Genomic DNA, 25,650 nt, shown 5'->3' with positions numbered 1-25,650 from the left:
GCACAAACAATCTGCTCTTGAGTTGCTAGATTGCTTTGACTCAATTTGAGTGTAGTGGGAAAATGTGTCCACCGTGTGTACACACCAACACACACAAACACAACCTTGACTCTGTTGTGTTTGCCAAGCACACAGACCTTTGCTCGTCTTTTTCAGCGTGAGAATTTACTTTATTAACACGAGCCAGCCCTTCGTTTGTTGTTTGCTCCGCGTGCCTGTCGGTATGCCCCCCTGCCTTATTTCTCTTTTGGCCTGTCTCATGGTGTGTAAGCACAAGCCAATCCCTCTGAGATGCGTTTTCTCGCCTCCATTTCCAGGTCCCAGCATGAGCAACCCGCCTTTGGTGGTGAGCCATGTGCAAAGCCGCGTTTAGTAACTTGATCAAGGGACTGAGGTACAGTCCTCTGAAGCAAAGAGCATTAGCGGCGTGAAGGAACGACTCTGGCAAGTCAACAGCTTTGATATGTAAAAACCTGCATCTGTTGGCTGGCAGAGGCAACGCCACGAGGAGAGGTAGAGGGGAATGGCAGACGTTCGCCTTTAGAATTGTCACACTAATAGAATTGCAAACGCCAAAATCCCAAGCTGTGACACACTAATGTTCTTAGTCAAACTGACTTGGCATGGTCCAGGGGCTTGAGAGAGGAAGTGAGGAAACAGAGGGAGAGAGAGGGAAGACGGAGGCTGAGAGTGGTGTCCTGTCCTAGATACCACTGTCTGTCACAGTGAGAGTTATCAAGCTCTACTTCGGCACAGATGCACAGGAATCTTTTACCCCAGCATCCTTCTGCTCCCCCTCACATCGTCCATGACACCTGCCTGATGCAACCATGCGATTGTCCCCCTGAGCAGGGGGGGGGGGCCTTGCTATCTGACATACATCAAAAAGACACACCGGGATAAAGAGCTACCGTCTGGGCAAAAGTGATGAGCAGAATTACACGATGATTGTTTTTAATTAATTTTCCTTCCTGCATCAAGAAGGCCCCGCAATGCTGGCCCCTGAGGCCCGCTCTAATGTGAATCATATTAGAGCGATTCACATTAGCCTAACGCCAGCAAATTAATCTTTTGCATTGCGGCGGAGCTCGCACACACCACGTTTGGGGATGGAATTTTTAATAACCCTTTTTTATGGAACAATATTGAATTGACCGGCTGCATCAGACCCACACCAGGAAAGGTCAGCGGATATGCAGGTTGTAAACACGAGACTTCACACGGTTTGGACAGAATAATTCATAACTTGGTCAATGGCTGAGCTAAACCCATTAGCGGATCACAAGGCTACTCCTCGCCCGAAAGAGTCCACATTGATTATCATTAATTGTATATTTATGTTCATAAATTCTCGCCAAGTTTTAATAACTGTATGGTAATGCAGACGGTGCTTAAGTTCATTGTTTGATTGCTGCGGCTGTTGCGTGAGGGAAGGAGGGCGCGTTGGTGCGGAGCAGTGTTTCTCTACATTATTCAACACAGGGACTCATTATAAATCAGTTGAATTAGGGTTATCATTTTATATTCCGTCTATAACTGTTTGACTTCCTAATGAATGTCTTTTCTTCTATCAAGACTTAATGGTGAAGCGTGTTATGCTACAAAGGAAATTCTCCCTGAAGGATGCATTTGCTTGCATCCCAAAACAAGGCCCTTTGTTTTTCTCTTACACTCCCACGCACGGCTGCTGAACACAGTTGTGAGCAAAATGAGAAATATTTCAGACTGGAGTGCTGCTTTGTCGCGTGTTAATCCGACACATGTCAACAGACAGTGAATACGTGGAGAACAAGGAGAACTGATGTCACATGAGGCATCGGCAGTGGAAACTCAGTGTACAAGGCCCTGTTCAGACCTGGTGTTAGCATCCGTCCTGATAGAATTAATCACAGGTTAGTCCGTTCATACCTTGCATTGAAATATGTTTGATTCATAATGAAACTGCAGCAGGTCAGGAGATGTCCGTCAGACCTGTAACTCACGCTTCGCACTTGTGTTTGAATCCCAGGATGGATGTTAATACCAGTAGTGATCAGCCTTATTACTCAAACAGCATCCTCTAGTTGTGTATTTTCTTTTCATTCTGCCTTATACATCTACTCCACCACATTTCAGAGAGAAAATGTGTTCGCTTTACTAAAGGTTCTGCATAAAAAAACTTGATCCAATGTATTATTCATCGTAAAAACAAAACCAATTGTTCTAGACCTATCGGACCTCTCACCACTTACCCTAGATGAGGCCTTTTGTATGTGTCTAGTAGTTAGTTATTCTGCTCGAGGAGAGAATTCCCCTTCAAACTTCTCAGATTTACATAATAATGAAATTAAGCATTATTTTGCAAGAAATAATCCAGTAAAGCTGGGTTTAGAAGAGCAAATTATTTTCTTGTTCCCTAGAATCCACTCATTATAACCGGGGTTTATCTTGTGGGACTGGACTAAACTCTACATTAAGTAGTTAAACGTAGCTCCCCCTCCGCCGGCTAGAGCAGTTAATGCCATTGACACACTGTTGCAGCAATCTAATGCTCAGTGGTCTTTATTTACCTCAGTGGCAAAGCAAACCAGACCTTAATTTGGGACAGGCTTATTTTTATTTCTAGTTTCCCCCTTTCACCATTTTATGCAATCTGCCATCTCCCTCCTTGTTTACCCTCTGCCTTCATTAAATCTGTTTAATGTCCATTTACACAGCTCTAATTCCACTCTTGATACACACTCTGAAATATGGCCACATTAAAAAACTCGCAGGCTTCCTTTTATAGGTGGGCTTTTACTTTGTTGATTTTTTTTTGACAATAGCTTAACACTGATCCATCTTACAGCAAGAAGACAAGAATGGAATTAACTTTGAAATAAAGATTCCTTTTTTTCCCCTTCTTATATTAGCAAGAATTTATTTGTTAGTTTTGGCCGCAGCACCTATATTATTTCTTACTGATTATTTCGACACCTAGTTTATTACCTCAACATTATATTGGGCCTTTAGTCTTCTGTGCTCTAAGTGCTATTTGATAAATTATGCATTTTGCTTATAAATATCTGGCAGTTTTACTTCAATGAAGACGTTTTACTTGTAACATGGTGTTTTTTATGTTGGTGTGGTGCTTCCCACCTATATGTACTACACCTCCACCGCCAAGATTTGCATACTGTGAGAGAAGACTAAACAGGAAAGACCAAATAAACATTCAGATGCATAGATGAAATGCAGGTAACCATACATGCTTCAAGCACGTACACACCTTACAGTAAATTGTCTTTCTCTCTATGCACTCACCTGAAGTGCACGGACAAAAAAATGAAAACCATTTTGACTCAAGTTGAAGTTTACTCTAAACCAGTCAAGCGGTATTTCAGAGATGCAGGTGCACGCATGCACATAAATTCACCTCAGCTCCCTCCTCCCTGTAGATGGCAGCCCACGTGGACTGCGGGGGAAAAGGCCTCCGTGCTCCTAAATGTTTTTTTTTCCTCCACTTTATTGTCACCGTATCCACCGGCGACTGCTGATGGATTACTTCTCAGCCACTGCTCAGGGTTTTCCCTCGGCCTGTGACTCACAGCAGCTCCGAGCCCTCTCCCGCCTTTCGAACGCTGCACTAACCATGGCGTGCGCCGCTCAGGGAATATTACAGAGGACCTTTTCGCTCCTTTCGCTCCATGTTGGCCGGGCAACTGTTCCACAGGAAGATGCACGGGGGAAGGGAGGGCAGCGGCATGTGCCCTTGTTTAAAGGATCCTTTCGTTACATAAGAGATTTGATTTGCTTGTAATTTGCTGCAGACCCCAACCATGTCTTCATTTGTCTCTATATGTGAATAGAAATGCACTTACTGCAATTTGGTGTAGTGCCACTCAGGGAGGCTGTGGAGCCGGGCTGTGATTCACCGACACAAACAAATCTACAATTTTAATGTGATAAGTAGAGATTGGGAGTCTCTTGGAGTCACAGATAAGCCACTGGGTTTGGGTGAGCGCCCAGGAAAGGCTTGTTTGAAGGAGGAGCTGATTGCTGTTTCGTTTTTACGCTGATTAAGGCCACTTCACTCTCCACCTCGTGAACATTATCAGCTGAGAAACTTTTTTTTTTATTTCTCTTGGCAGATTTGAGTTCACTTTTTCTTTCACCCACTGTGTTATGATTTATTATATTTCTCCTTATCTCATCAAATGGTGTGTCATTAATAATGGTACTTGCTGTGTGAATTGCAGGATGTGTGGTAATTAGCATGGAGGGCAACAAGTTAAATCCCACTGGTATATGTAGGTGTATATTAGTTTTATCTCTGCTTTTGCACTTCTGGATGACCTGCCCTGCTCTATAGCCCGAGCTGAGGTTAACTCTAATATGTGCAACAGAATAAAACTTTAAATAATTCAAGTTGTCTCTTGTAATAACACAGTTAGCACATTCATCATTCAACTCCTCGTTCCTTTAAAAGATTTATTTCAGCATCCTCGCCATATTTTTTGTTAAAAATGGCTGCTTGAGGTTGAAGATAATGACGTTAATTGTGCAACCAATTGATGTGCTGTAAATTTTAATACACAGTTTGTTTAATTGCATATCCTATCAAGTTCAGACGGCTCAGTAATTATATTATATTATCTGGTGTGAATAATGTAGAAGATTATGTGGCAGATTCAATCAGGTAATCAGTGATCTGTAACAGATTACATTTTAAAAAGTAGCATCCCCAGTCCTGGCTGTAGCTCCCCGCCTCTCCTTTACTCAGAGAGGAATTATGCAAATGTCAGGCTATTAAGGGGCTCTGTGTCGTTCTGCCTCTTCTCTCCAGTGTTGGCTGTTGTTTTTCAAGCCCTGCCGTGACTTTTGTCAAGCATCTGTGTGAGCATGTCAAGAGCAAAGATGCTTAAGATGGGGAAATTATTCGCAACCAATCTCAGTGCGTTCACAGGCAAGCACTTCCATTTTGTCCTCTTGAAAAAAAAAAACTACAGATGCGATTGTCCCTGTACACATGAATCAAGAGTTAGTTAACAAATATCCAAATTCAATCCATCCAAACCATTATCTACAGCACTTATACTCTGAGGGAGCTCTCTCTGAGTGAGAGCCTCTGAACTTTCTGATGAGTTTCTCCTGGCGGACCCCTAGTAAACACTTCAGAGGATGTCGAAGTGAGCAGCTGTGAGAACACAACACACCAGGATGAAGACACCGATGAAGATGTCAAGAGAGCTTTTGGTGATAAGGGCTGATGCCTTTCTTTATGTGCTATAAACAAAAACCTGTGATCTCCGTCGCCGAATCAATACGCTACGTCCTTCCTGTGCGCCCCCCCCCTCAGCGCTCTGGAGAGTTCCGTGTTGCTGTGAGCAGAGAATCCTCTGCTGTGTTGTAGAGGCAACCTCCAGAGAAAGTCCTGACCCAATTGAGGAGACATTCTCCTGAGTTCACATCTGAGGATGAAGAGGTGAAGCCTGTCAGACAGTGGAATAAGTTATTCATTTTCCATTTTGAAAGCTAGAGATGCACTTCATCATGCTGTTCCCAATTGTCCGGGAAGCATGACTGATTTCATGCAGATGTGATTGTTTAAAGTTGACTTACAATATGCTTAAATCTCACTTTTTCCCCTCTGCTCAATGGACCCCTTCGTGTCCTAATGTTGGAGCCTCCTCTGAAATATCTCTCTCCCATTCTGTCTTTGTATGATTCAAATACTTGTATTTGAAAAAGCTGTGATTTTCTAACCATGTTGTGTTCTTTGGTCTAAGGTCGGAGTTTTGAGAACTCATTTCCCTTGTTTTCCCTCTCATGACATATCCATGTTTTTAAATTAATGTTTTTATTCTTCTCACACCTGATCCTTCTAGATGTAAAAGTCTGACTGTCCATTTTGTCTTCCAGATCTTTTTCTCTGTTAATATTATACCTCAGGGGGTTACAGACAAACTAGTCTGACCGAAAGGGCCCTTGTCTGAATAGTGTCTGGCTTTTATGAACTTCAATGCATCTTCCTCCTACTCACTCTTTTCTCTCTTCTCCTTTATGCCCTCTTTAACGACTTTTTTTCATCATCCTTTCATATTCCCATTGCATTAACAACCTTGAGAGACCTTTCTGTCCCTGTCAAACTTTAGCTGAACTCGTCTGAGCCTTTCTGTCTCTTGCGCAGACCCGCCGACAGTGGAGCCGGTTTACACCGAGATGCGTCAGGGCCTTGGGAGACCGGTGGTGATGACCTGCAGGGTGCTGCGAGCCCACCCCTCCCGTGTGCTGAGATTCGAGTGGCTTCTATCAAACCGGCTGCTCCACGCCGGAGCCTTCGACGCCCAAAAGGATGAGACAGAGTACACGATCCGCAGCCTCAACCGCGACGGCTGGGGGGAGTACACCTGTAATGTCATCAACGAGGCCGGTGCAGGCAAATGCACCTTCCAGGTCACAGGTAAAGACTTGTCTTATTGTTGTAATGTCTATTATCACACTGTACACATGCACTTTACAGTGACAACACTGGCAGATTCACATTTTGAGATTCTTAGCAATCTGCTGCAAGGTTAAAGACGGTTGTCATGAATGCTTTCCTAAAGACTTCTGATCACCACCTGGTTGGCTGCTGTGTACGTTATAAATCCTACCTCCTCCATGTTACTGGATGGGACATGGACCAAATTAATATGTGAAAAGTTTCTTTAATTTTCGGTCGATTTGATTACTCTAGTATGTGTTCAAGTTTCAATATTCTGGTAAGTCTGATTAAATTAGTTATTTGATCACTCTGTGTGAAGGCCGTGTTTATATTAAGGTATTTTGGCTTCATTTTTGGATAGTGGGAAGAAGTGGAGACGTGTCGTCCATCGTTATATATACAATCTGTGATTAAAAGAAACAAATGTTGACTATCAGTTTGAAGTGGTTAACAAACAGCAGTCCCCTGTGTAAAGACCAGGGCTGCTGCAACGACTGTCAGCGGCAGCTACCTAGAGAATTAAGCTAACATTAGCTCTGTGAGTTGTTTGAAAATGCTGTCACCAGCTCCCTTTTAATTTCTAACTTTTATAACAAGAATCCTCTGAAAGGATTGAAATGCATTTGATAAAAACATCCAGGATATATTGTAAGAAAGACTGATCCTTGTAACGTTTGAACAATCTGTCTTGTTCCTGTTTTTCAAACTGGGGCAATTGTTGTCCTAGTTTTGTAACTTTGAGGAAAAACGCAGGAGCCGAATCAATTTTCATTCGAACAACGTGAAACCCTTTTTCGGCTGCTTTGCTTATTAACTTGGACAAGCAAGGCGGTGGATAGATGTATGTTTTATTCTTTGTATTCTCAGACAGTATGTTTCACTTGGAACATTGTTTAGAAATCAATGGTGTGTGTAGCTTGGATGACAAGTTTGAAACAAACAGATCCTGGAGCAGCTTCAACAGAATGTATACTTCACAGTTTTTGTGAGCGGGACTTATAATCCAACCAAATGGCTTAAGTGTAAAGAACAAACCAGTCTTCTCATTAAACGGTTTAAATACAATTACAACAAATTGAAATGTTAACAAACCTTCTGTTTTCTCTTCTATGTATGATAGAGAAAGTGCTGGACTGTCAGAATGTGTCTGTGAATGACACAACTGTGCAGTAAAGCTCTATATATTTGCAGAAGAATAAAAATTAAAATTCGATCAAAGAGAATTAGTCAAGCCTGACCTGAACCCGACAGGCATTTTGTTATTTGGGCTTATTGCAGGACAGGCACATGCATCATAAAAGATCAAGTAGAATGTCCTGCCAATGTGACCGAGCCCAACCCAAACCCTCGTTCGGTCCTGATGGGTCCACAATGTAATGCACACATCAGTGGTGTACAAAACTAACTTTTCTTCCATCTTGAAGTTGTTTTCCATTCATTCTCACTTCTGCATGTCTATAACCAGTTCCCCAGTTAGACAGATACAAAGGTCCCTATTGTTCTGTGCTTCTGGGGTGGGGATGCCTTTGTATATGACAGTTAATGAATGAAATAAAAAGAAGACTGACAGAAATAACAATCGACACATCAGTGGGACGTGTCAGTCATGTCGGCTGTTTCTCTGCCCTAAAGTACAAAAGCCGTTCTGTCAGATAACACGCACTTGGCCTCTTCCCTCTACCTTTTTTAGATTGCCTCTGTTTTGGGAGTGTTTTTTTCGCCGGCACCAAGTGTCCATCTCCTGCTTGGTTGTTATGACAGGACCAAATTAGTTTGGCCACACTCAGTGACCGCAGGAACTCTGGCCAAGGTTTCAATCTCCCAGACCTCCCATTAGAGACAGGAGCTGCAGGGTCACAGGAGGAGTGTTTGTCACTTTGATCCTCTGCCACTTAGGTCGCTCTCCTCCTCGATACTGTCCATTTCTCTCTATCTGTTGCTGTCTTCTAATCATACCTTTTCTCCGCTCGATTTTTACGATCAGCTTACTTTCTCTTTGTCCACGTTGTCTTCCCCTCATTCGTCATCCCTCTCATTTAAAAACGTCTCTCCCCCTCTTCCTGTGTGTCATAAATCAGTACGGAGACAGAAGCAGATAGCACCCTCTGGCCATTTGTTTTTCTCAACAGAGCAGGGGTTTTGACTGCTATTGCTCACCCTCCACTCCCCTTCTTTCCCTTTCATCCTCCATCCCTCCTTCCCCATCTCTCCCGCCACCGCTCCATTCCTCCCTCCCAATGCTCCAGATTCCCACCATCTGGACTCAGTGGTTGCCAAAGGTATGGAGGCTCTTTTAGTAAGCCCCCTGAGTGCATGAGCATGGTACAGAAAATCTACTTTGGTTCCTCCCATCATCTATGAAATCTGGCTCGCCCTATTCCCCTAACTCCAGCTCTTATTCTCCAAGATTCTTTTGAGTTCTATCCTGAAACCCACCAGCCACAGTGTGAGATCCACAATGTTCTGTAGTGGGGTTGAAATAAATCATGTGCTGGAGCGGCAGGTTGCAGCTCCTCTATGACTCGTGAGACCACTTCAAGATGAAGCTCATGAAATATTTGTCGTGGCTCTTACATTAAGGTGGTATCTCGGTTTGCTCACTTTACCGAGTGAAGACAGGTAGACGCCCCAGTGGAAATCTCTTCACCACTCTCTCTCCCTGACTCCTCCATAATGAACATATCAGTCCGCACTTCTGGCCCGAAGCCAAAGTGACTCGATTGAACTCGCAGGCTCAGTCAACACGGCGTGGAAAACATACATGTTACCATGCCGACAGACACATGCAAACACACCAAAGTCAGGCAGGAGGCCATTCTCAGGACAATATATTCTGAAGCCTCAGAAATTCTGTGCGCCAGGGGAGCATGTGTGTGCATGTGCATGGATGCCCATGTGCCAAGCCATTGGGACATCTGTGGAAACAGTGAGTTGGCAGTAGCGGCCAAGTTGGCCATTAAATTGTGCCAGGGGAGAAACCCCTCCGAGGGACGTAATGTGTATCACTGAGCTTTGGCTCATGCTCTCTGTCATGGGAACCCTGAGTTTCCTTTTCTTTTTTTTTGTCATTTTTTTATTTGTTTGTTTTGTTCATGCTTCTCTCAAATCATGGGTCTTCAGGCTGTGTTTTTGTTCCTTTTTTCATTCTGGTCTGATGCAGTGACTCTGCAGTTTACTTTACATCCTGTCCTGAGGCTGCAAATGTACACTGAGGAAGCAGTGATAGGGTGAAACAAGGGTCTCGTATAACCCAAACCTGAAAAATACAGGGGACGTGTAACATTTAACTGTGACACTCTCATAAAGGTGTGGGCTGTAAAGATAAGAAAGTCAAAACTTAAGGAGCAGAGTGGAGATATTTATGCATTGCACAAACAGTCAACATAAAACTAAAACTAATATCAAACTGATACTGCAAAGCTAGTCCAGACATCTCCCTCTTCCTCCCCCCTCACTGAACATGTTTCTGAACAACATGCAGTTTTCCTGGAATTCAGAAATGCACAACGGAAGTACAAATGATATTTCTCATTTCTCTCTCACATAATCCCTCTTTCTGGCAGTCCGTCATCAATTAGAAGAGGGAAGGAAATTGTCAGGGACAATGTTCACATATTCTTTGTATTTATTTTGAGATTCTGAGTAATGATGTGCTTGTAAGGCTCCAGCTTCTATTTTTATTCTAACCGATATTCCTAATGATGCACAAATCACATTTTGGAACTCGGTGCCTGAAGTTGGCTGCAATCAGATATTTTTATACAAGGAGACAATCGTATTTTCTTTCATGTGACTCACCCTCTCTGTTTTTAAGGCCACTTGGCTTCTCCGAATTCAGTCTTTTTTATTACGCGATGACTTTATCCATCATCTGTTTCTGAGTAATGTTTTTGTCATTTTGTCATTTTGATTTCTTTATTTTTTTTTGTCTGCTTGCTTGGCTCTTTGTGGAGGGTTTTAAATAACCTCCCTAGACACTTTTTTGAGCTGCTACAATTTGATGCTTTGGGTGTGATTTTTATCTTTATCATTTATTCATCTTTTCTGGCGAAAACAAAAAGCTTCATAGATTCTACCTTCACTTACTAAGCACAATCGTCTACATGGGCTCCTGCTCCTGTTTTAAAATGGTGGAAAGATACATAATTGGTGCTCAGGGTGTGATGATTTACCACCTGCACTAGTCTAGATTAGTCAAATGAATCAACAATATAATTAGTGGACGACAACATAGATAACAATTAGAAGAATGGCTGTTTCATAATTGAAATAATATATCTACAAACAGTAAGTAGCCTTCAGGTTTCAAGCTACCAGGCCGTTGTTAAAATCAAACAAGGACAAAGTTTTTAAATGGAATAGTGTTCCAATAGAACACAATATGATTCAATCCCACTTGTTTATTTAACACGCAAATCTGGCAATGCAATCATTACAGTAATATCTGTATTAGTAGTAATGTTATACAGTAATGAAATAATCTTAACTTCAAAATCACATCATTTTAACGCACATTATCTCAAATGAAGGACTCCTGAGATTTGGAAGAAAAAAGTTGTAATTGAAAGGAGGGTCGTAGTATTACAAAATAAAGTCATATTCAAAGAGATATAAAGCAAAGCGAAGTTACTGGATCCAAACCAGTCTCATTGTTTCTTTAGAAACTGCAAAACCTTCTTGAATATTATGCAGATGTTACCAATGGTAGCCTTAAAGACAACAACTACCAAACATTTCCCCCTCCACAAAAAAATACATTTCCTTCAAGTCTGTGTGGGTGTTTCTTCAAAAATAGACTTGGTTACTTTTTCAAAATCCTGATACTTGTGATGATGTGGAGCAGATGAGTCAAGTATTTTATATGCGAAAACAAAGGTATAACTTAACAAGACGCTGCACATTCCTAATTTTAACACAGGAAACAGGCTGATCTTCTGATATTCTCAAATGACCTGAAATTATGATTTTATTATATACCATTATTCTTGTAATATTGTGACTTTATTCTTGAAATCTTGGATATTTTTCTTTCCTTTTAAGTGGCACCCAAACTCCGTCGTAATTTAAGGGACTGTCTGGTGAAATGAATAATTCTGTCTCAGACGTGGTTTGTAGCATCTCGGCTGTGTGCCTTCATCGTCTATACCCAGGTCACATGGGTTTACCTTCAGCGCTGCAGTAAATGGAGAATGATGTTGAATTCTTTCCAAAGCTCAAAGAGACATGGTGACATTGATGGATCCTGTAGGTAGTAATGACTGACATTACATGGTCAGAGTAAAAAGGCAGCATATGAATAATGTCATCTGTGCTCAGACTGAGAGTCTGTCAGGCTTGAAGGACAGACACAATCTACTCTGTCTCCTGCAATTTTCTCTTTTATATTAATTTCCTGACTTGTTTTGGCGGGTTCTGCTCGTTTCATATCAGAACAATAGAACAGTGGGTGTAGAGCAGCCCTCAGTGAGCTCCGACCATGAAGGATACAATCAGAAGCAACACAGGTTGAAGACAACACATCTATACCCGCCATTAGAAATCTTTTTATTCTTTTTTTGTTCTATGGATTAGGAAGTTTCTCATTAGGAGTTCAACATTTCCCTTAAAGGAGAAAAGCCACAGAGAGAGATTTCACTCTCCATCCCAGAAGGACACCACCACACGATTACCACTGAGTCCTCTAATGTCTCTAATGCCTTCTCCCTATAGTCACCGGGCTATTTGTGCGGTGGTGGTGAGTTTGTCTCGGCCAGCTGTGCGTCCATATGTGAACGTCACTTCTGCTACAAAAGCCGAGATCACACATCCGCCCCGGACCGTATAGCAACACTTACCATATGGTGGGACAAAGTGGTTTCCTGAAGAAGAAAACATGTTCGCAGACCCTTAAACAAAAAATAAAAAGGGAGTCTGCAAACAAGGTCAGCCTCCTGCCTGGAGGCTTTTTCACTGAGCTGTTATGAATCATTGCATTGGTTCTGCAGTTATAAACAGAATATAAAAAAAAAAAATCAATTAAGTCGTGTGTACTTTGTGTTTGATGTCTTCCACCCAGGGTTATCGGTTTCAGGCAGTGTAAGTGGGTTAGGTAATGTGCCTCACCAGACGTAACCTTTTATTAGGAGCGAGGACCATTTTGCTTAATTAAATTGTGTATTTGAGTAGACGACGATTCGCCAGTGAATTTGCGACAATGTCCCCCGCCTTTTGCTGTGAATTTATTTTTTTAAATACCGTTTTCTCCAAATAAGACATGCGACTGTGCAGGAAACACTTAAGTTCACTGAGTCTAGGATTTTATGACTTTTAAAGGCACAATGTGTGAAAGTACTATCCTGTCCTAGAGTGATGTGTTTTTTAAAATGAGTCTACATCGGAATCTTTATAGGACGATTTGTAAAAACACACATTGGGTAGAAGTCAGTTTAATTAAACCTCAATGCCTTTGCTATACTTCAAATTACAGCCTTTTCCTCGGTGTACAGTTGTACACGGCATGAGCAAAACTGACACTATCTGCCAGGCTGGCTTATGTAACGTTCGCTGTTCAGTATGTTGTAAACACAGCTGCCTCTATACAGCCAAACAGTGCCAAGTGAAGTGCAGACACTAATTATCCTTTGCTTTTTTTATTGTTAGAAAATATTGTTTCCTGGTTGCATTAGCTTTTCAGCAAGACATGGAGCAGCCTTTATAACAGCATCCTCAGCTACCACAGACAGGTTTGTCTACGGGTGCATTTCTCAACTCAAAATGAAGATAAAAGATTTAAAAAATAAACGACACTCCTTAATTATTAACAGTATTTGTCTCCCTTCCACTTGTTATTTTCTCTCCGAATGATTTTGTCTGGCTGATGTATGAGTTCCTTTCCCCTAGATCTGGAATATTGTATTTTAAATAGCTTTATCCATGTAAACGCTAAGTGGTCTACAGTTAGCGACCCAAAGCATCATTAACCTGATTAATTGTCCAAAATGCATAACAAAACGCCCTCAATTTTGATTTGGACTTATTATCACGGACGATTATGAGAATTGATCGAGCCAGTCAGGGGCCAACTGAAACAGACACAACCCAGCTGCAGAAGCTACGCGTTGAAAACACAATCCCATCGGAAGTGGGTGACAGCGGTTATTGACACTGAAGCGAGCAGAGTTACTTCCTGCTGTCATTTTTTCGGAGGGGGGGAAGTGAGCCGTCGAGACACTTCCATAAGACAAGGGGCGACTGGTTTGACCAACATCCATGACTCGACCAGCCCCTTTCATTTTTAGGGGTTTTTGTTGTGTTGTGGCTTTTGCGTCTGTGTTTTCTGTTAATGAGCTTGTGTGAGATGTCTCGGCCACCGTACCTCGCTGCTTTGGATTTGAAAATGTAATGATTTATGTTAAAAATGTATAGGGTTTTTTATATCTTAACTTGGGGGCATATAAATGATTATACATTTCAGTGTATTGTGGGTAATTGTTTTGTTTTCCATTGCTAATTCCACAGTGTTTGCCCCATACTGTTTTTCCTTATGGTAGATTTTATCTCAAGGCACTGTGTATTCATCACTTAACAACCAAGGGTGCATGATTATAAAGTAGCATATGTGCAGATTCCGACTGCTCTGTCATTGTTTTTCTTTTATGCATATGATTTATTTGTAAACGAGAAGGATGGTTTCTTCTTATTTTTGTCTTCATGTCAACCATTGAAAACACTAAACCAACGTGTGTCACCGTCTCTCAACACTTTCCGTCTTTTGAACCTCGTCTGTGGCGTCTGTCGTGCCAAGCTCATTTGTCACAATTCTCACTCTTTCTGTCTTAAATGATTTTCCAAGCACTGTGCTTTTCATCTGTAAAAATAGAGAATTTGTTGGAGACTATTTTTAGCTGTGGATTAGTACATATTTGTAGCATTATTAATTCAAAGCTGCAGTGTATATGGGGTCTGGGAGAAATGGGCTCAAAGAGACAAGTACTGTATGACACAGAAAATGTAGAGTATACACAGTTATATATCCCGTGTAGAATCACAGCATTGGATTTGCTCGTTTTATTCTATTTTTTCACAATAAAAAAATATGAATTATCACTTACATAGTATATTACACCTGTAAAAAATGCTGCTGTGTGCAGTTATATGGAAAATTAAACCCTGACTATAACTGTTTACCTCCATCAACTCCCATTTACCTTCTCTGTATTATACCAAATCTTGCTTAGTTAGAGCTTTGTCCACGGTGCTTTGTCAGGGCCGGAGAAAGGTCTGGCTGCACCCATCGTCTTTCAACTACAGGAGAAGCAATGCACAGCTTGTTTGTATTTCTTTTAACCACAATGGCCTTTAGCAATGACAAGTAATGGGGCCCCCTGCAAAATAGGCAATCACTGACATTCAAATTGTGAATCCCCTGCCAAGAAAAGGCCACAAAAAGCCTTATGAGGTGCTGGTCGACTGTGTGGCTGCACAATCCAAATCTCACCGGTTCCAACTAGACTACAAATAAACATGGACGACATGACTGCTCTAAAATAGTCAAGGTATATAAAGTATAGGCAATAAATCCAGCCTCATCAATGTTATTTGTCGGATCAGGTCCAGTCTACATCCAGGACATGGTCAAGCGTTACACCCAAGCACGTTCTGTCCGCTCTGCTTTGGCTAATCGGCTCGTTGCTCCCTCACTGCAAGCTAAATCACAACTGTTTGCTGTCCTGGCTCCTAAATGGTGGAATGAGCTCACCACATTAGAAAGTTTACACATCTTCCGCCGAAAACTAAAAACATACCTCTTCCGACTATACCTTGAATAAAAAAAAATATTTTGAAACTAACAATTTAGTAGCACTTAAATGGCACTTACATATAGCACTTTGTAGATTTGCTTTATTGTGAAGAAATTGTATTTTCTTGATTCTTTCGTCCTGGGTCTGTACCCTTGGGGTTGAATGCACTTATTGTAAGTCGCTTTGGATAAAAGCGTCAGCTAAATTAAATCTAATGTAATGTATTGTTAATTGATGGGACTTTAAACCAAAGTTAAAAGTCAAGGTATAGGTCAGGTATGTTTTTCCTCAAAGAAGTTTGTCATTTCATGCTGTTTTCACGTTTTTCCTGTAAGCTTGGTTGTAATTAATTATTTGATGCTATGGGTGAGACGTCATGATTGACAGTTGAGACTGTATCGTGATTGGTGGAGCGCGTCCATCTGAGAGTCTGGCTCCAAATTATGTCACCATCCAGCTTTAAATACAGTTTATGGCTCAATATGTAGACGCTGAGGTCTCTTCCGTTGTCTCCCTTAGCAAAAGTGATTTTGAAAAGTGATAAATTGGAAGTGGAGGAGAAGGCCACTGGAACAGGATGCCGTCATAATCCATCAATGGCAGTAACTAACTTGACAGGTTTATCTAATTGGCTGACATACATCAGCTACTTGCTGCATATTCAGCGTGTGCACATGGAATCCTAGTGCTGCTTTTGTTTGAGCTAACAATGGCTGCTCCGCTGTCTTTCCCATGGAGATTAACAATCAATTTGCCTTGGGTATTGTCATCCTTCAATAAATAAGCCATAACAGAGAGGCGACAAACGCAGCCTCATTGAAGGTGAAATACTGTTCTTCGCTTGGATGGAAATTCCTGTTAGCATGTTTCTAGATGTTTACGTTACAATGTTCCACCAGCCCCATTTTTAGCTGTCAGGAATCAACCTGCATGCTGTGACTGCAGAGCTGAAAACTGAAAGATTTATTCTCTTCAAGCCAGAGCTCTGTTGCAAATAAATCTTCACAGAATCAAAGCAAAATGTGTTATTGAAAGAAAGGTTTGAGCAGATCTCGGTGTTAGTTCAGATCCAGCTGTATGACATTATATTTACTGAGGAGGCTGTTGAGGGGAGTATACAGGGAATTCGAGCTCATACATATAGGTTCTTCCATTGCATTGTTTGGACACTCGGGATATATTACTTATTTATGAGACATACAACAATCTAGTACATGCCTTGATTTTAGGCGGCCATGAATGTATTCTCTGCCAAATGACCTAAGATGAAACTTTAATGATCCTCAGGGGGAAACTGGGTCAAAGCAGCAACAGGGATACTGTAAGGAGCGGGTATAAATATAATTCCCGCTACGTTAACTAACTAATGAATCATTTACATGTTTACGTTTACAAATTCTAGAATTTACACGTTTGTAAGAGTTTATGCATGAACTGTGTGCAGTGTAAACAGCAGAGCTCCTCAGCAATGCCCAGCAGCATTCTGAGACTTAAGTGGGAATTCACATCTGCTGTACTTAATAATAATACAGCCCTAATTACACTGACCTTTCAGAAGATAACGTATATTTTTGCCAATTTCCGTTTCTATACTTTTCTGTTCACTAAAGATAGGGTTGGTAATCCTGGAAAAAGGTATCAAGCACAGGCTGTACTTTACCAGTGAAACATCCCACCCTTTACCATTAATTCATTTTATTTGGTCCGAATGAAAAAAACATTTTTCTTACAGTCCTGCGAGATTCATGCACACCTGATATTTGATGTTTTCCAGAAGACTTACATTTATTGATGGTATCAGGAGGTGAAGAGAATTTCAAAAAGTAACACCCCCCCCAAAAAAATTGTTGACCCTACTTTTCATTTACAAAAAATACAAAGAAATCTGACACTGTTATGATGGGCTGCAATTCTGCCTTCAGAAGTTATAATATGCTATCAGCTATCAATGTCAGTTTTTAAATAATCATAAAGTTTACACATAAAGTTAAGTTCACTCAATAAAAAAAGGATTAAAAGATCTTGAACAGTATCTTCTGTGACTCTGAAGGAATGTCTCTTGAATTCAAAAGTAAATCCTGTTTACTAAAGCCAAGGTTTATCTTGGCTTTAGTTTTGATGCTAAATACTTTTTTAAGAAAAAAAAAGTTAGAAACTAGGGATGTGGAGTTTGAAAGATTTGTTACACTGCCTGAAATTCCTCTGAGTGAGTTTTTTTTTGTTTTTCATCCTCAACTAGAATTGCACTTTGTTGAGTGTAACCTCCGCTGAGGTCCCCCAATGAAACCCACATTTGAATTCACTACATTGTGATTTGGATCTGTACCAAATTCAATACACTTTTTTTCATCAAGATCCATGTGGTATTCTCCGGGAAATCATCGAAAATATTTGTTGTATATGTTAAATAAAGTGACAGTCACCTCTTGTAACAGAATTTCTTGGGAATTGGTTCAGTTGTTCAGTGTAATACTGCTTCAATCATCAACCAACAAACCAATAGATGGATGAGTAGATATCCTCCTTCAGGTAATTAACATTGAAGCATTTTGTCTCATTATCGCTGTTTTCTCTCTTCAGGAAAGGCCTTCGCCCCTGAGTTCTACTATGACACCTACAGCCCTCTGTGGCAGAACAGGCCCAGAATCTACGGCTTCAAGCTCCAGTGGACCCAGATGAACCCCAACGCTGTGGACCGCATTGTTGCCTACAGACTTGGCATCAAACAGGTAGAATAACTAAGTGTCGGCTGTCAGGGTACTTGCCCTCCTGCCTGCTGATTTGTTGGTCTTTTCTCTCTTTAACCTATGGCTGCATCACTCACGTTTGCCGCACAGAACTGGTTTAGAAAGGAGCTTTTGTTACAGCCAGAACACGAGTTGTTGGAGCCTGAAACGTTGGCTCCTGGTCCAACTATCGTTGAGTCATTGGTGGTGTTAAGGCCCTTTTTGACGCTTCCCAGATTAATTAAATTCAGCTTTGTACCACAGGTCAGTTAAATCCTTTCTTATTGCCAATCTACACCTGTGATAGAAGTGTTTGTAATTCATTTGACAATGTTCCGTCTCGATCCATCGTCCGTCAACATCTGCACTTTTTTTAGGCTGTGAATGAGCTTTTGTGGGCCAAAGAGAAATCACGGAGATTCCGTCAGGGGCAGTCGGATGAGTGAATTCTGTGGTTTCCACGAAGTGCTTCTGTTTTCTGCTATCCGTCAGATGATCAGTCAGAGGAGTGGAAGGGAACCCCGCAGAGGGGAAGAGAAAGAATAGCTTCTGTTTTCCCTGCTATGAGAGAGTAAACTCCACCGCTGACAGTCACACAGCATTGATGGATGGCATGGTTACATTTGCTCTCTTTGGAAATCGATGTGTACCTTCCTCTGTCTCTGGCGCTTTTCTGTTTCCCGGCTCATGGCGACTGGATTTGGTTTGAATATTTTTATATTTGCATCAGGAGGTGTGACACCATATTCAGATAGTTTGAACACTAGCTTAAGGTGGTTGAGACTTCATGGAAAACACAACTGCAAAAGTTACAACACAACTGCAACACAACAAATACAAAAGTAAGGGACATGGATGTTGACAATGATACATCTAGCAGCGTTGCATTCGTGTTCTGGCTCTTGCAGTTGTGTTGTGGCTTTTGATTTTCTGTTTTCCCTCGATGGCCTTGTGTGAGACGTCTCGGCCATCGCACTAACTCCGTTAACACTGCAGCTTTACAGGTTGTAATTGCGTTGGCACACTGCGCTGCCATGAGGGACCCTTTTTTTTTTTTTTTTCCTTTTATAGCACATGTTGCAATGCTAAATCCATCTCAGTTCAGCTCAGAATTAGCGAGTGTAGCCTGACAGTTGTGTTTGCAATGAATAATATAATTTCATGTTTGTTTCACACTGCACCCTCAAGGAATTGAGGCTCGGAAACACAATCTAAACAAGTTGCGTTTGTGTGGTGCAATGATTTTTCTGTCAACCATCTGAGTTGGTGTGTTTTAGTAATAAATGATGCCGTGCTTGCAGAGCCCATGTTTGCACTGGCCAGGCGTAAATCTGATAACTTACCAGAGATAAATACGTTTGCGGGTTTTTTTCAGCCAGTCCCATGCACCATTTTTTAAAAGAGATAATAATATCTGCATTTGTGCCAGAACAGACCCAAAGTGATTCAGAAATCTCATTACAATTTATATTTCTTCCCTCCATTTGTTTATTAAAAAGAGAACATCACTACTCCCGTCCGTTTTTAGCAGAGAATCAGTGTTTGGGCAAATTAATGTCTTTCCACCTTCTTGCCTTGATATCTCAAGAGGGAACACGGTGTGACCATTATTTCCTTCCTCCCAGGCATGACAAGCAATCTCCCATTGTCTCAGATGAAAGAGAGTTTTAGCTGTAGGGAAAATTCCGACTTTTTGGCAGCACTTACTATACAGTACACCCTCTGACTGATTGAGTCTCAGCGTTTAGTATTGATTTAGACAGATAATATGTTTTTTTTTGTAATGTCTTTTGGTGGGAGAGCAGCAGAAGAGTCGAGGCGGCAAGCGAGCGGAAATGAGAGAGGAGAGGAGCGAGATGAGTGGGAGGAGAGGCTCCTTTTGTAAATAAATAAATGCAGAGATACCCCCACACTGACTGTGAAAGAGTGGTGCAGTAACACAAGCCCCAGCTCATGGACTACACCACTTCGATCTATTTATAGATCCAGTGGCAACTCCCCTGCCGTTCCCTGAGAATTATTATCATTTTCTCTCGCTACTTTTGAATTAATACCCAGAGCTGCTAGTCCTTATGCCTCTGTAATGGATTGCTCTGTGTTATCGTCCAGTGCCCTCATGACAGACAGTCGACCCGAGGGAGAAATGGGAAAAGAAGGTGTAGCTGAAAGGCAAGCACAGACGAGAATCACAAAACACAAATCACTGCACCTGTCAAGGATGCAATGGAAAGGTGTGACATCTGCTCTTGTTTTGAGACTGTAGCCCGCTACTTCAGAATCGTCTCTGCTGTCCGCAAGCTTGATTGGCTGTCTCCCATCCCTGCCAAATAACTTCTTCAACTCGCATCCTGCCATCTTGGAGCGGCTGCTTCCTCCTCTTCCATCTTCCCCTCCTGCTCCTCCTCGTCTTTCTTCTTTTATTTCAATTGATCTGTCAAGTCAGGGAGCGCGAGCAGATCAATAGGAGCCACACTAATTACATGCAGGCAATCTACAGTAGATCAGCGCTTGTATAACGTTACACTTTGATTATTCCTGTGTTTCTTTTGGATCCAGTTATCGCTTTGATCAATCCCACTGAAGATTGCATAAAAACCCCATGAACTGCTGCCGCACTCAAACAAATTTAAATCAATATGGTGCTCGACCTCTTTGGGGAAAATGTGGAGAATGAAAGGTAATAGGATGTAAACAGGAACTCTAATTGAGCACAGGCACCGGGATTCAGTAAACATTAATGGGAATCAAAACAAAGGTGTAAAATCCATACCCCACTACTCACAGTATGTGTATGATTCCAAATGTCTGAAAGTTAAATGTGTTCCTCAATCAACATTTCAACTTTGATTTATGCTGTTTGTGTAACCAGCAATTCATATTTGATGTAGAATAATAGATTGAACCTTTTGCTTTCATTTGGAGTTTGAGGCGCAATTGCCAAATGTAGCATTTAAGGCCTCCATCTGCCGGGAGGCAAAAAAACACACACACAATAACACAAACCAGTCCCCAATTACAATTTTTTTTTATCTTTCACCAGGCCTGAACAACATATTTAAAAGCTTTTTGAGAAAAAGGTATCAGATAACCACCTGAACATTACCAAATAAAGCAACGTGAAGTGGGAATCATGAACAGTAATGAGGTGTGATAAAATCCTCCAAGGTTCTTCCTGAAGTAAATTGTCAGGGTGCTCCCATCACAATCAGAATCAAATCCATTTCAAATGAAAAATACGTTTTTTTTTCCTGACACCTGCACAGTGAATTATATAACACTGAAGCAGTAGAAACATTTTATTAATTTCAAAAGGCAACAGAAAAATGTTAAGTGCAAACACAAACCCACAGAGTGCATGTTTCATCAGTCTAACTGGGCCACCGGCCAATATTTGTTCAGAATTCAGTCTCACTTGTGTCTCAGCTGCAGACTTTCAACTTAATGAACCATTTGAACAGCTACAGTTCATATAATCTGAACTGATAACAAGGAATCCATTCACAGATACTTCATCATTTAAAGGAAATGCTCATGAAGAGGTTTAAAGGATGAAAAGGCGAAGCACTTTGTGGGAAGATATGCTGCAACTAACCCTGCGATGGGATCTAAATCTGAATACATGAACCATTGATACGGATCAAACAATGCAAATGTGACATTAGCTAATGCTATGCTCAGTAAAAAGGTCTGAAGGGTTAATAAAGTTAACGGGAGCCTTAAGGCAATTATGCTTCCATGTTTTAGTGTTCAAGCAGAGACACATACACACCCACCAACCCACACACACACACACACACAAAGAGGCCAACACTGTGCAATTTATTTCTATTAATTGCAGAGCCTTTTGTGTAGAAAACCAAATATTTACAAAGGATAGGTCGGGACAAGTGAGGCATCTGTAAATACCAGTGACAGACAAAATACTCTATTTACCTGCAAACTAGCGGTGATGAAAACTTGCACCCCGTAATTGTGGCTCCTCCAGACTCTAAGTAATTACTTAATTGGTATTGTTGTCACACAAACTGCTTCAACGCTATCACACCTTCATTCACACTCTCCCCGTCGCTCTGCTCGTAACACACTTCCTCTTTTCCCTTTGGCTGAGAAGGGCATGTATAGTCACTAATTGTGATGCAGAAGCTGTAACTTGTCTTTGTGCAGCTCTTCCCCTTAAACTGATTCTCAAGGATAAGATGTACCCGACTTCTCTCCGCTTTGCCCGCAGCGAGCACAGCAGCAAGCCCTCGTTTTGTTGCTTTGAATGTCGGCGGGCCTGCATTGTATCACAAGACACGAGGAGCAGGAGCTAATCATTTCTTGTGTGATAGCTGAGCTTACTCAATCAAAGACAAGTACACCTGTGTGCTCTGCAGTGTTCAGAGATGAGGTATAACAATGCCTGTCAGTTTAAGTTCCTTGAACGAAGGTATGGGTGGAAGACGATTAACAGAAAAGTGTGAAAAGAATGCGGCAATGTACAGTGCACAAATGTGTTGTCCTTGCTGTACTTACAAAATGCAGACTGAGGCATGTCTTGAATGAGAAAAACGAACCAGGATTTTTCTCTCCCTGCACATATAGGAATATCTCTGCCGCATGCTAATAACAGCCTTTGAATGCTGTGGCTGCGAGCGGCTTTGAAAGTAAATGTGGCTAATGAGCAGTTAGCTGTCAACAGCTTAGAGAGAAGGAATGTTTTTGTTGTGCAGCATTTAATGTCGGCAGATCATACAAACACCTATAGACAAGGTTAATTGGCGGATGAGAGGGAACATCCTGCACCGATGGCGAGAGGAATACGTATTTGTTGTGGTCACACGATCCGCTCAAGCTCTTTTATTGTGATTATTCAAGGTACAAGATCAGTGGAGAGAGCAGCACACAATCTGCCGCTACAGATAACCATGTTTGTATTGTGTCACGAGATTGTCCCTTTATTAGTTTCAAGGTTGCAGTCGCCCTCTAAAACAAAGTTAAAGGCTGACTGTCAGTGGGTGGTTGGAGGAGTATCAGAGTCGTCAGCAGGAGCTAGCTCAAGGAGACGACCCTCGAGTTGCTAACTAAATGATGTCTTGTGCTTTTGTAAAAGTTGATGAACCTGGACGTGTCACTGTAACAGTCGTCAGCTAAAGGCGGGGGGGTTTATTTCAAGGATCTAAGCACATGGCGCCACTGCATTCAGGACATGTCCACCTTCACTTCTGCTAGTGCAAAGGTCTGCACCAGGCATGTGGTTCAAAAGGGTTGTACTTCGTCTCTTCGCATATCGTGGGTGTGATTTCGATGAGACGTGCCATAAAGAGAGAGGCGGTGGACTAGTGGCAGAAACTTGGACTATGGGCAGAAAAGGTCTCTGGTACGCCTCTGGTTTGACTCCACGGAGTAACATCAAAAAAAGTACCTGGAAGGAGTAGCAACAATAGACGAACCTGGATGGAAAACACTTGGATCTGTCCAAAAATCCAAGAGGATTCTCCCTACCCTGTCTAGTGCCCCTGAGCAAGGCACCTTACTCCCCCAACATCTGCTCCCTGGGCACCGTACATAGCTGCCCACTGCTCTGTGGGTCCTGCACCAGATGGGTTAAAAGCAGAGGACAAATTTCCCTCAATTGCATGAGTGAGTCTGTGCATGTCTGTACATGTGTTTGGGATAAATAAATGTATGTATCTTGTAAACCAATCAGACTGCGATCTCCCATTTCCAGTTAAAGGCAGGTGTGCTTTCACCTAGGTGGATTATTGTTGTAAAGGTTGTTGTAGAGGAAACTATTTCGGTGTGTAACCGGACGATAAATAATGCACCACTAAAATAATAGTGAAATACATTTCCTGCTGCCTCAGTACTACTGGCCTACAATGTCCACATCTCAAAGTGTTCTAAAGGGCACACCTGTATAATCAATGTGGGTGCTACATTAAAAGATGAAACGTGTATCTACACTAAAACTAGCAAAGGCCATGGCATTAGTCTGGTGGACATGAGCTTCTCCATCTTCTTTCAGATGCTCAGAATCTATTTTTATCAAAATTATGAAGTACCTTACAGTTTCCATGTGACTTTATCTTCCCTTGGGAGTTCAAGGCCATCAGAATCTTTAATGACGTGGGTTTAGAGATCTGTATTTAAGTGAAAAGAGTATTCAAAGAAGCTCAAAATGTAGGTTTCTTCCTTTTCTTCTTTTAAATTAGCTATTACAACAAAGATCTCGTCCAGGAGCTTCTAACACGGGGTTTGACAATGATTGTCAAGCTCACTCATTTAGGTTTTAAAATGACGAACCCAAAACCAAATCAAGAGAGTATGTTTTACATTTTTTTAGGGCAGTTGTGTATAAAATACCTATTTGTTTGTACATCAGGACAGCAAAGTTCTGAGTGGCTAATGACGTTACTAATGATCCAAATGTCTTTCGGTTCCCCTCTCCATCCAGATGGGGTTGCAGCGCTGGTGGGAGCATGAGATCCCTGTGGATGGAGCAATCAACAAAGGGGAGCTCATGACGCACAACCTGACTGAGCTGATAAAGCCTGAGTCCTTTGAAGTGCGCCTCTGCCCCATCACACGGTTCGGAGAGGGTGATTCCACAATCCGTATCATCACCTACAGCGGTGAGTGCTGCGTACTGGTCCGACTCTGTTCTGTGTCTCATCCTGCAGATTGGTAAGCAGAGAGAAAAGCGGTGTTAGAGACAGGCTGAGCAGCGTTCACCTCAGTGTGCTCACACATGTGGCTGCACAGGTGGAGGAATCACAGCTCCAGATGTTAATGTTATCCTTCAGCGAACTCCGAAAGTAACTGCAGCACAAGTTTTGCGCTGCTGCACCATCACACATGTTCATCGACACTGATGGATGTCAAAAGTTCACTAAGCAATCATCATGATGATCACGGTGATGGTGTATAATGGATGAGACAGGTCTGGTAAAAAAGCGAAGTCTTTACAATAATTTAAATCACACGCCCACTCATCAGAAGATAGCTTAACATCAGCTTCCTCTGCCTCCTTGCCAGTTTGAGCTAAATTAATTCTGATCAACTGACTAACCGTCTCTTCTTCGTCACCTTTATTGCCGGAGTCAGGTCTCTCCTGGACTGGGGCAAAGATTGACTTGGTTGAGATATCATCCTGACTCAAACATGCAGTTTGGGTCACAAGACCAAACCAACCTGGTCAAAGATGAGTCATCATGTACTTGATTCACTTTCACCGACAAGGATGTGTCTCCTGGGATATTTGTCATATCAGCAATTTTTCTCAAAGATTTTTTGGGGGTTTTGAACTTTATATTGCAAATATTTTTGAAAGGTCTTTTACCCTTGTCATGCTCCATATGGCCCGTCTAACAAAATAAAATGCCACATCGTGTTACCCTAAAATCAGTGGGCAGATGGAACAATAACTGCAATGTTTAACCTAACTGGATATGTGTTTTAAATCATTTAAATTGAATTATAATTTACTAGTGAAGTGCCTGTTCTAAACCTGCCTGTTTGGAATGAGCATTTCTCTTGTCCCGTGTTAAAGCTCTGGAGCTACTCCAGAATTTGTCCTTGTCAATAGTGAGTCCACATCAAACAGTTGTACAATATACGGTCACTTCACACCCCTCAAGTGAAAAATAACATTTCGGGGTCGTTATTTTTTCATATATTGCCTGTTGGCTATGTAAAAGGTTTGTTAAGCAAATCTTTT

At 41.7% G+C, this 25,650-nt stretch overlaps 1 protein-coding gene across 1 annotated transcript in view; it reads left to right on the top strand.

Moving 5' to 3' along the window:
- Nucleotides 1-25,650, top strand: part of LOC128460583 (MAM domain-containing glycosylphosphatidylinositol anchor protein 2) — a 168,355-nt gene that overhangs the window by 119,568 nt on the left and 23,137 nt on the right. The window contains exons 10-12 of the mRNA XM_053445826.1: nucleotides 6,149-6,421; nucleotides 17,806-17,954; nucleotides 24,388-24,565. Of these exons, the coding sequence (XP_053301801.1) occupies nucleotides 6,149-6,421; nucleotides 17,806-17,954; nucleotides 24,388-24,565 (600 nt within the window). The remainder of the gene's footprint in view (nucleotides 1-6,148; nucleotides 6,422-17,805; nucleotides 17,955-24,387; nucleotides 24,566-25,650) is intronic.

The sequence above is a fragment of the Pleuronectes platessa genome, chromosome 17 (assembly GCF_947347685.1).
Source record: "Pleuronectes platessa chromosome 17, fPlePla1.1, whole genome shotgun sequence".
NCBI classification, from domain to species: domain Eukaryota; kingdom Metazoa; phylum Chordata; class Actinopteri; order Pleuronectiformes; family Pleuronectidae; genus Pleuronectes; species Pleuronectes platessa.
This window is presented reverse-complemented; position numbering and strand designations above follow the sequence as displayed.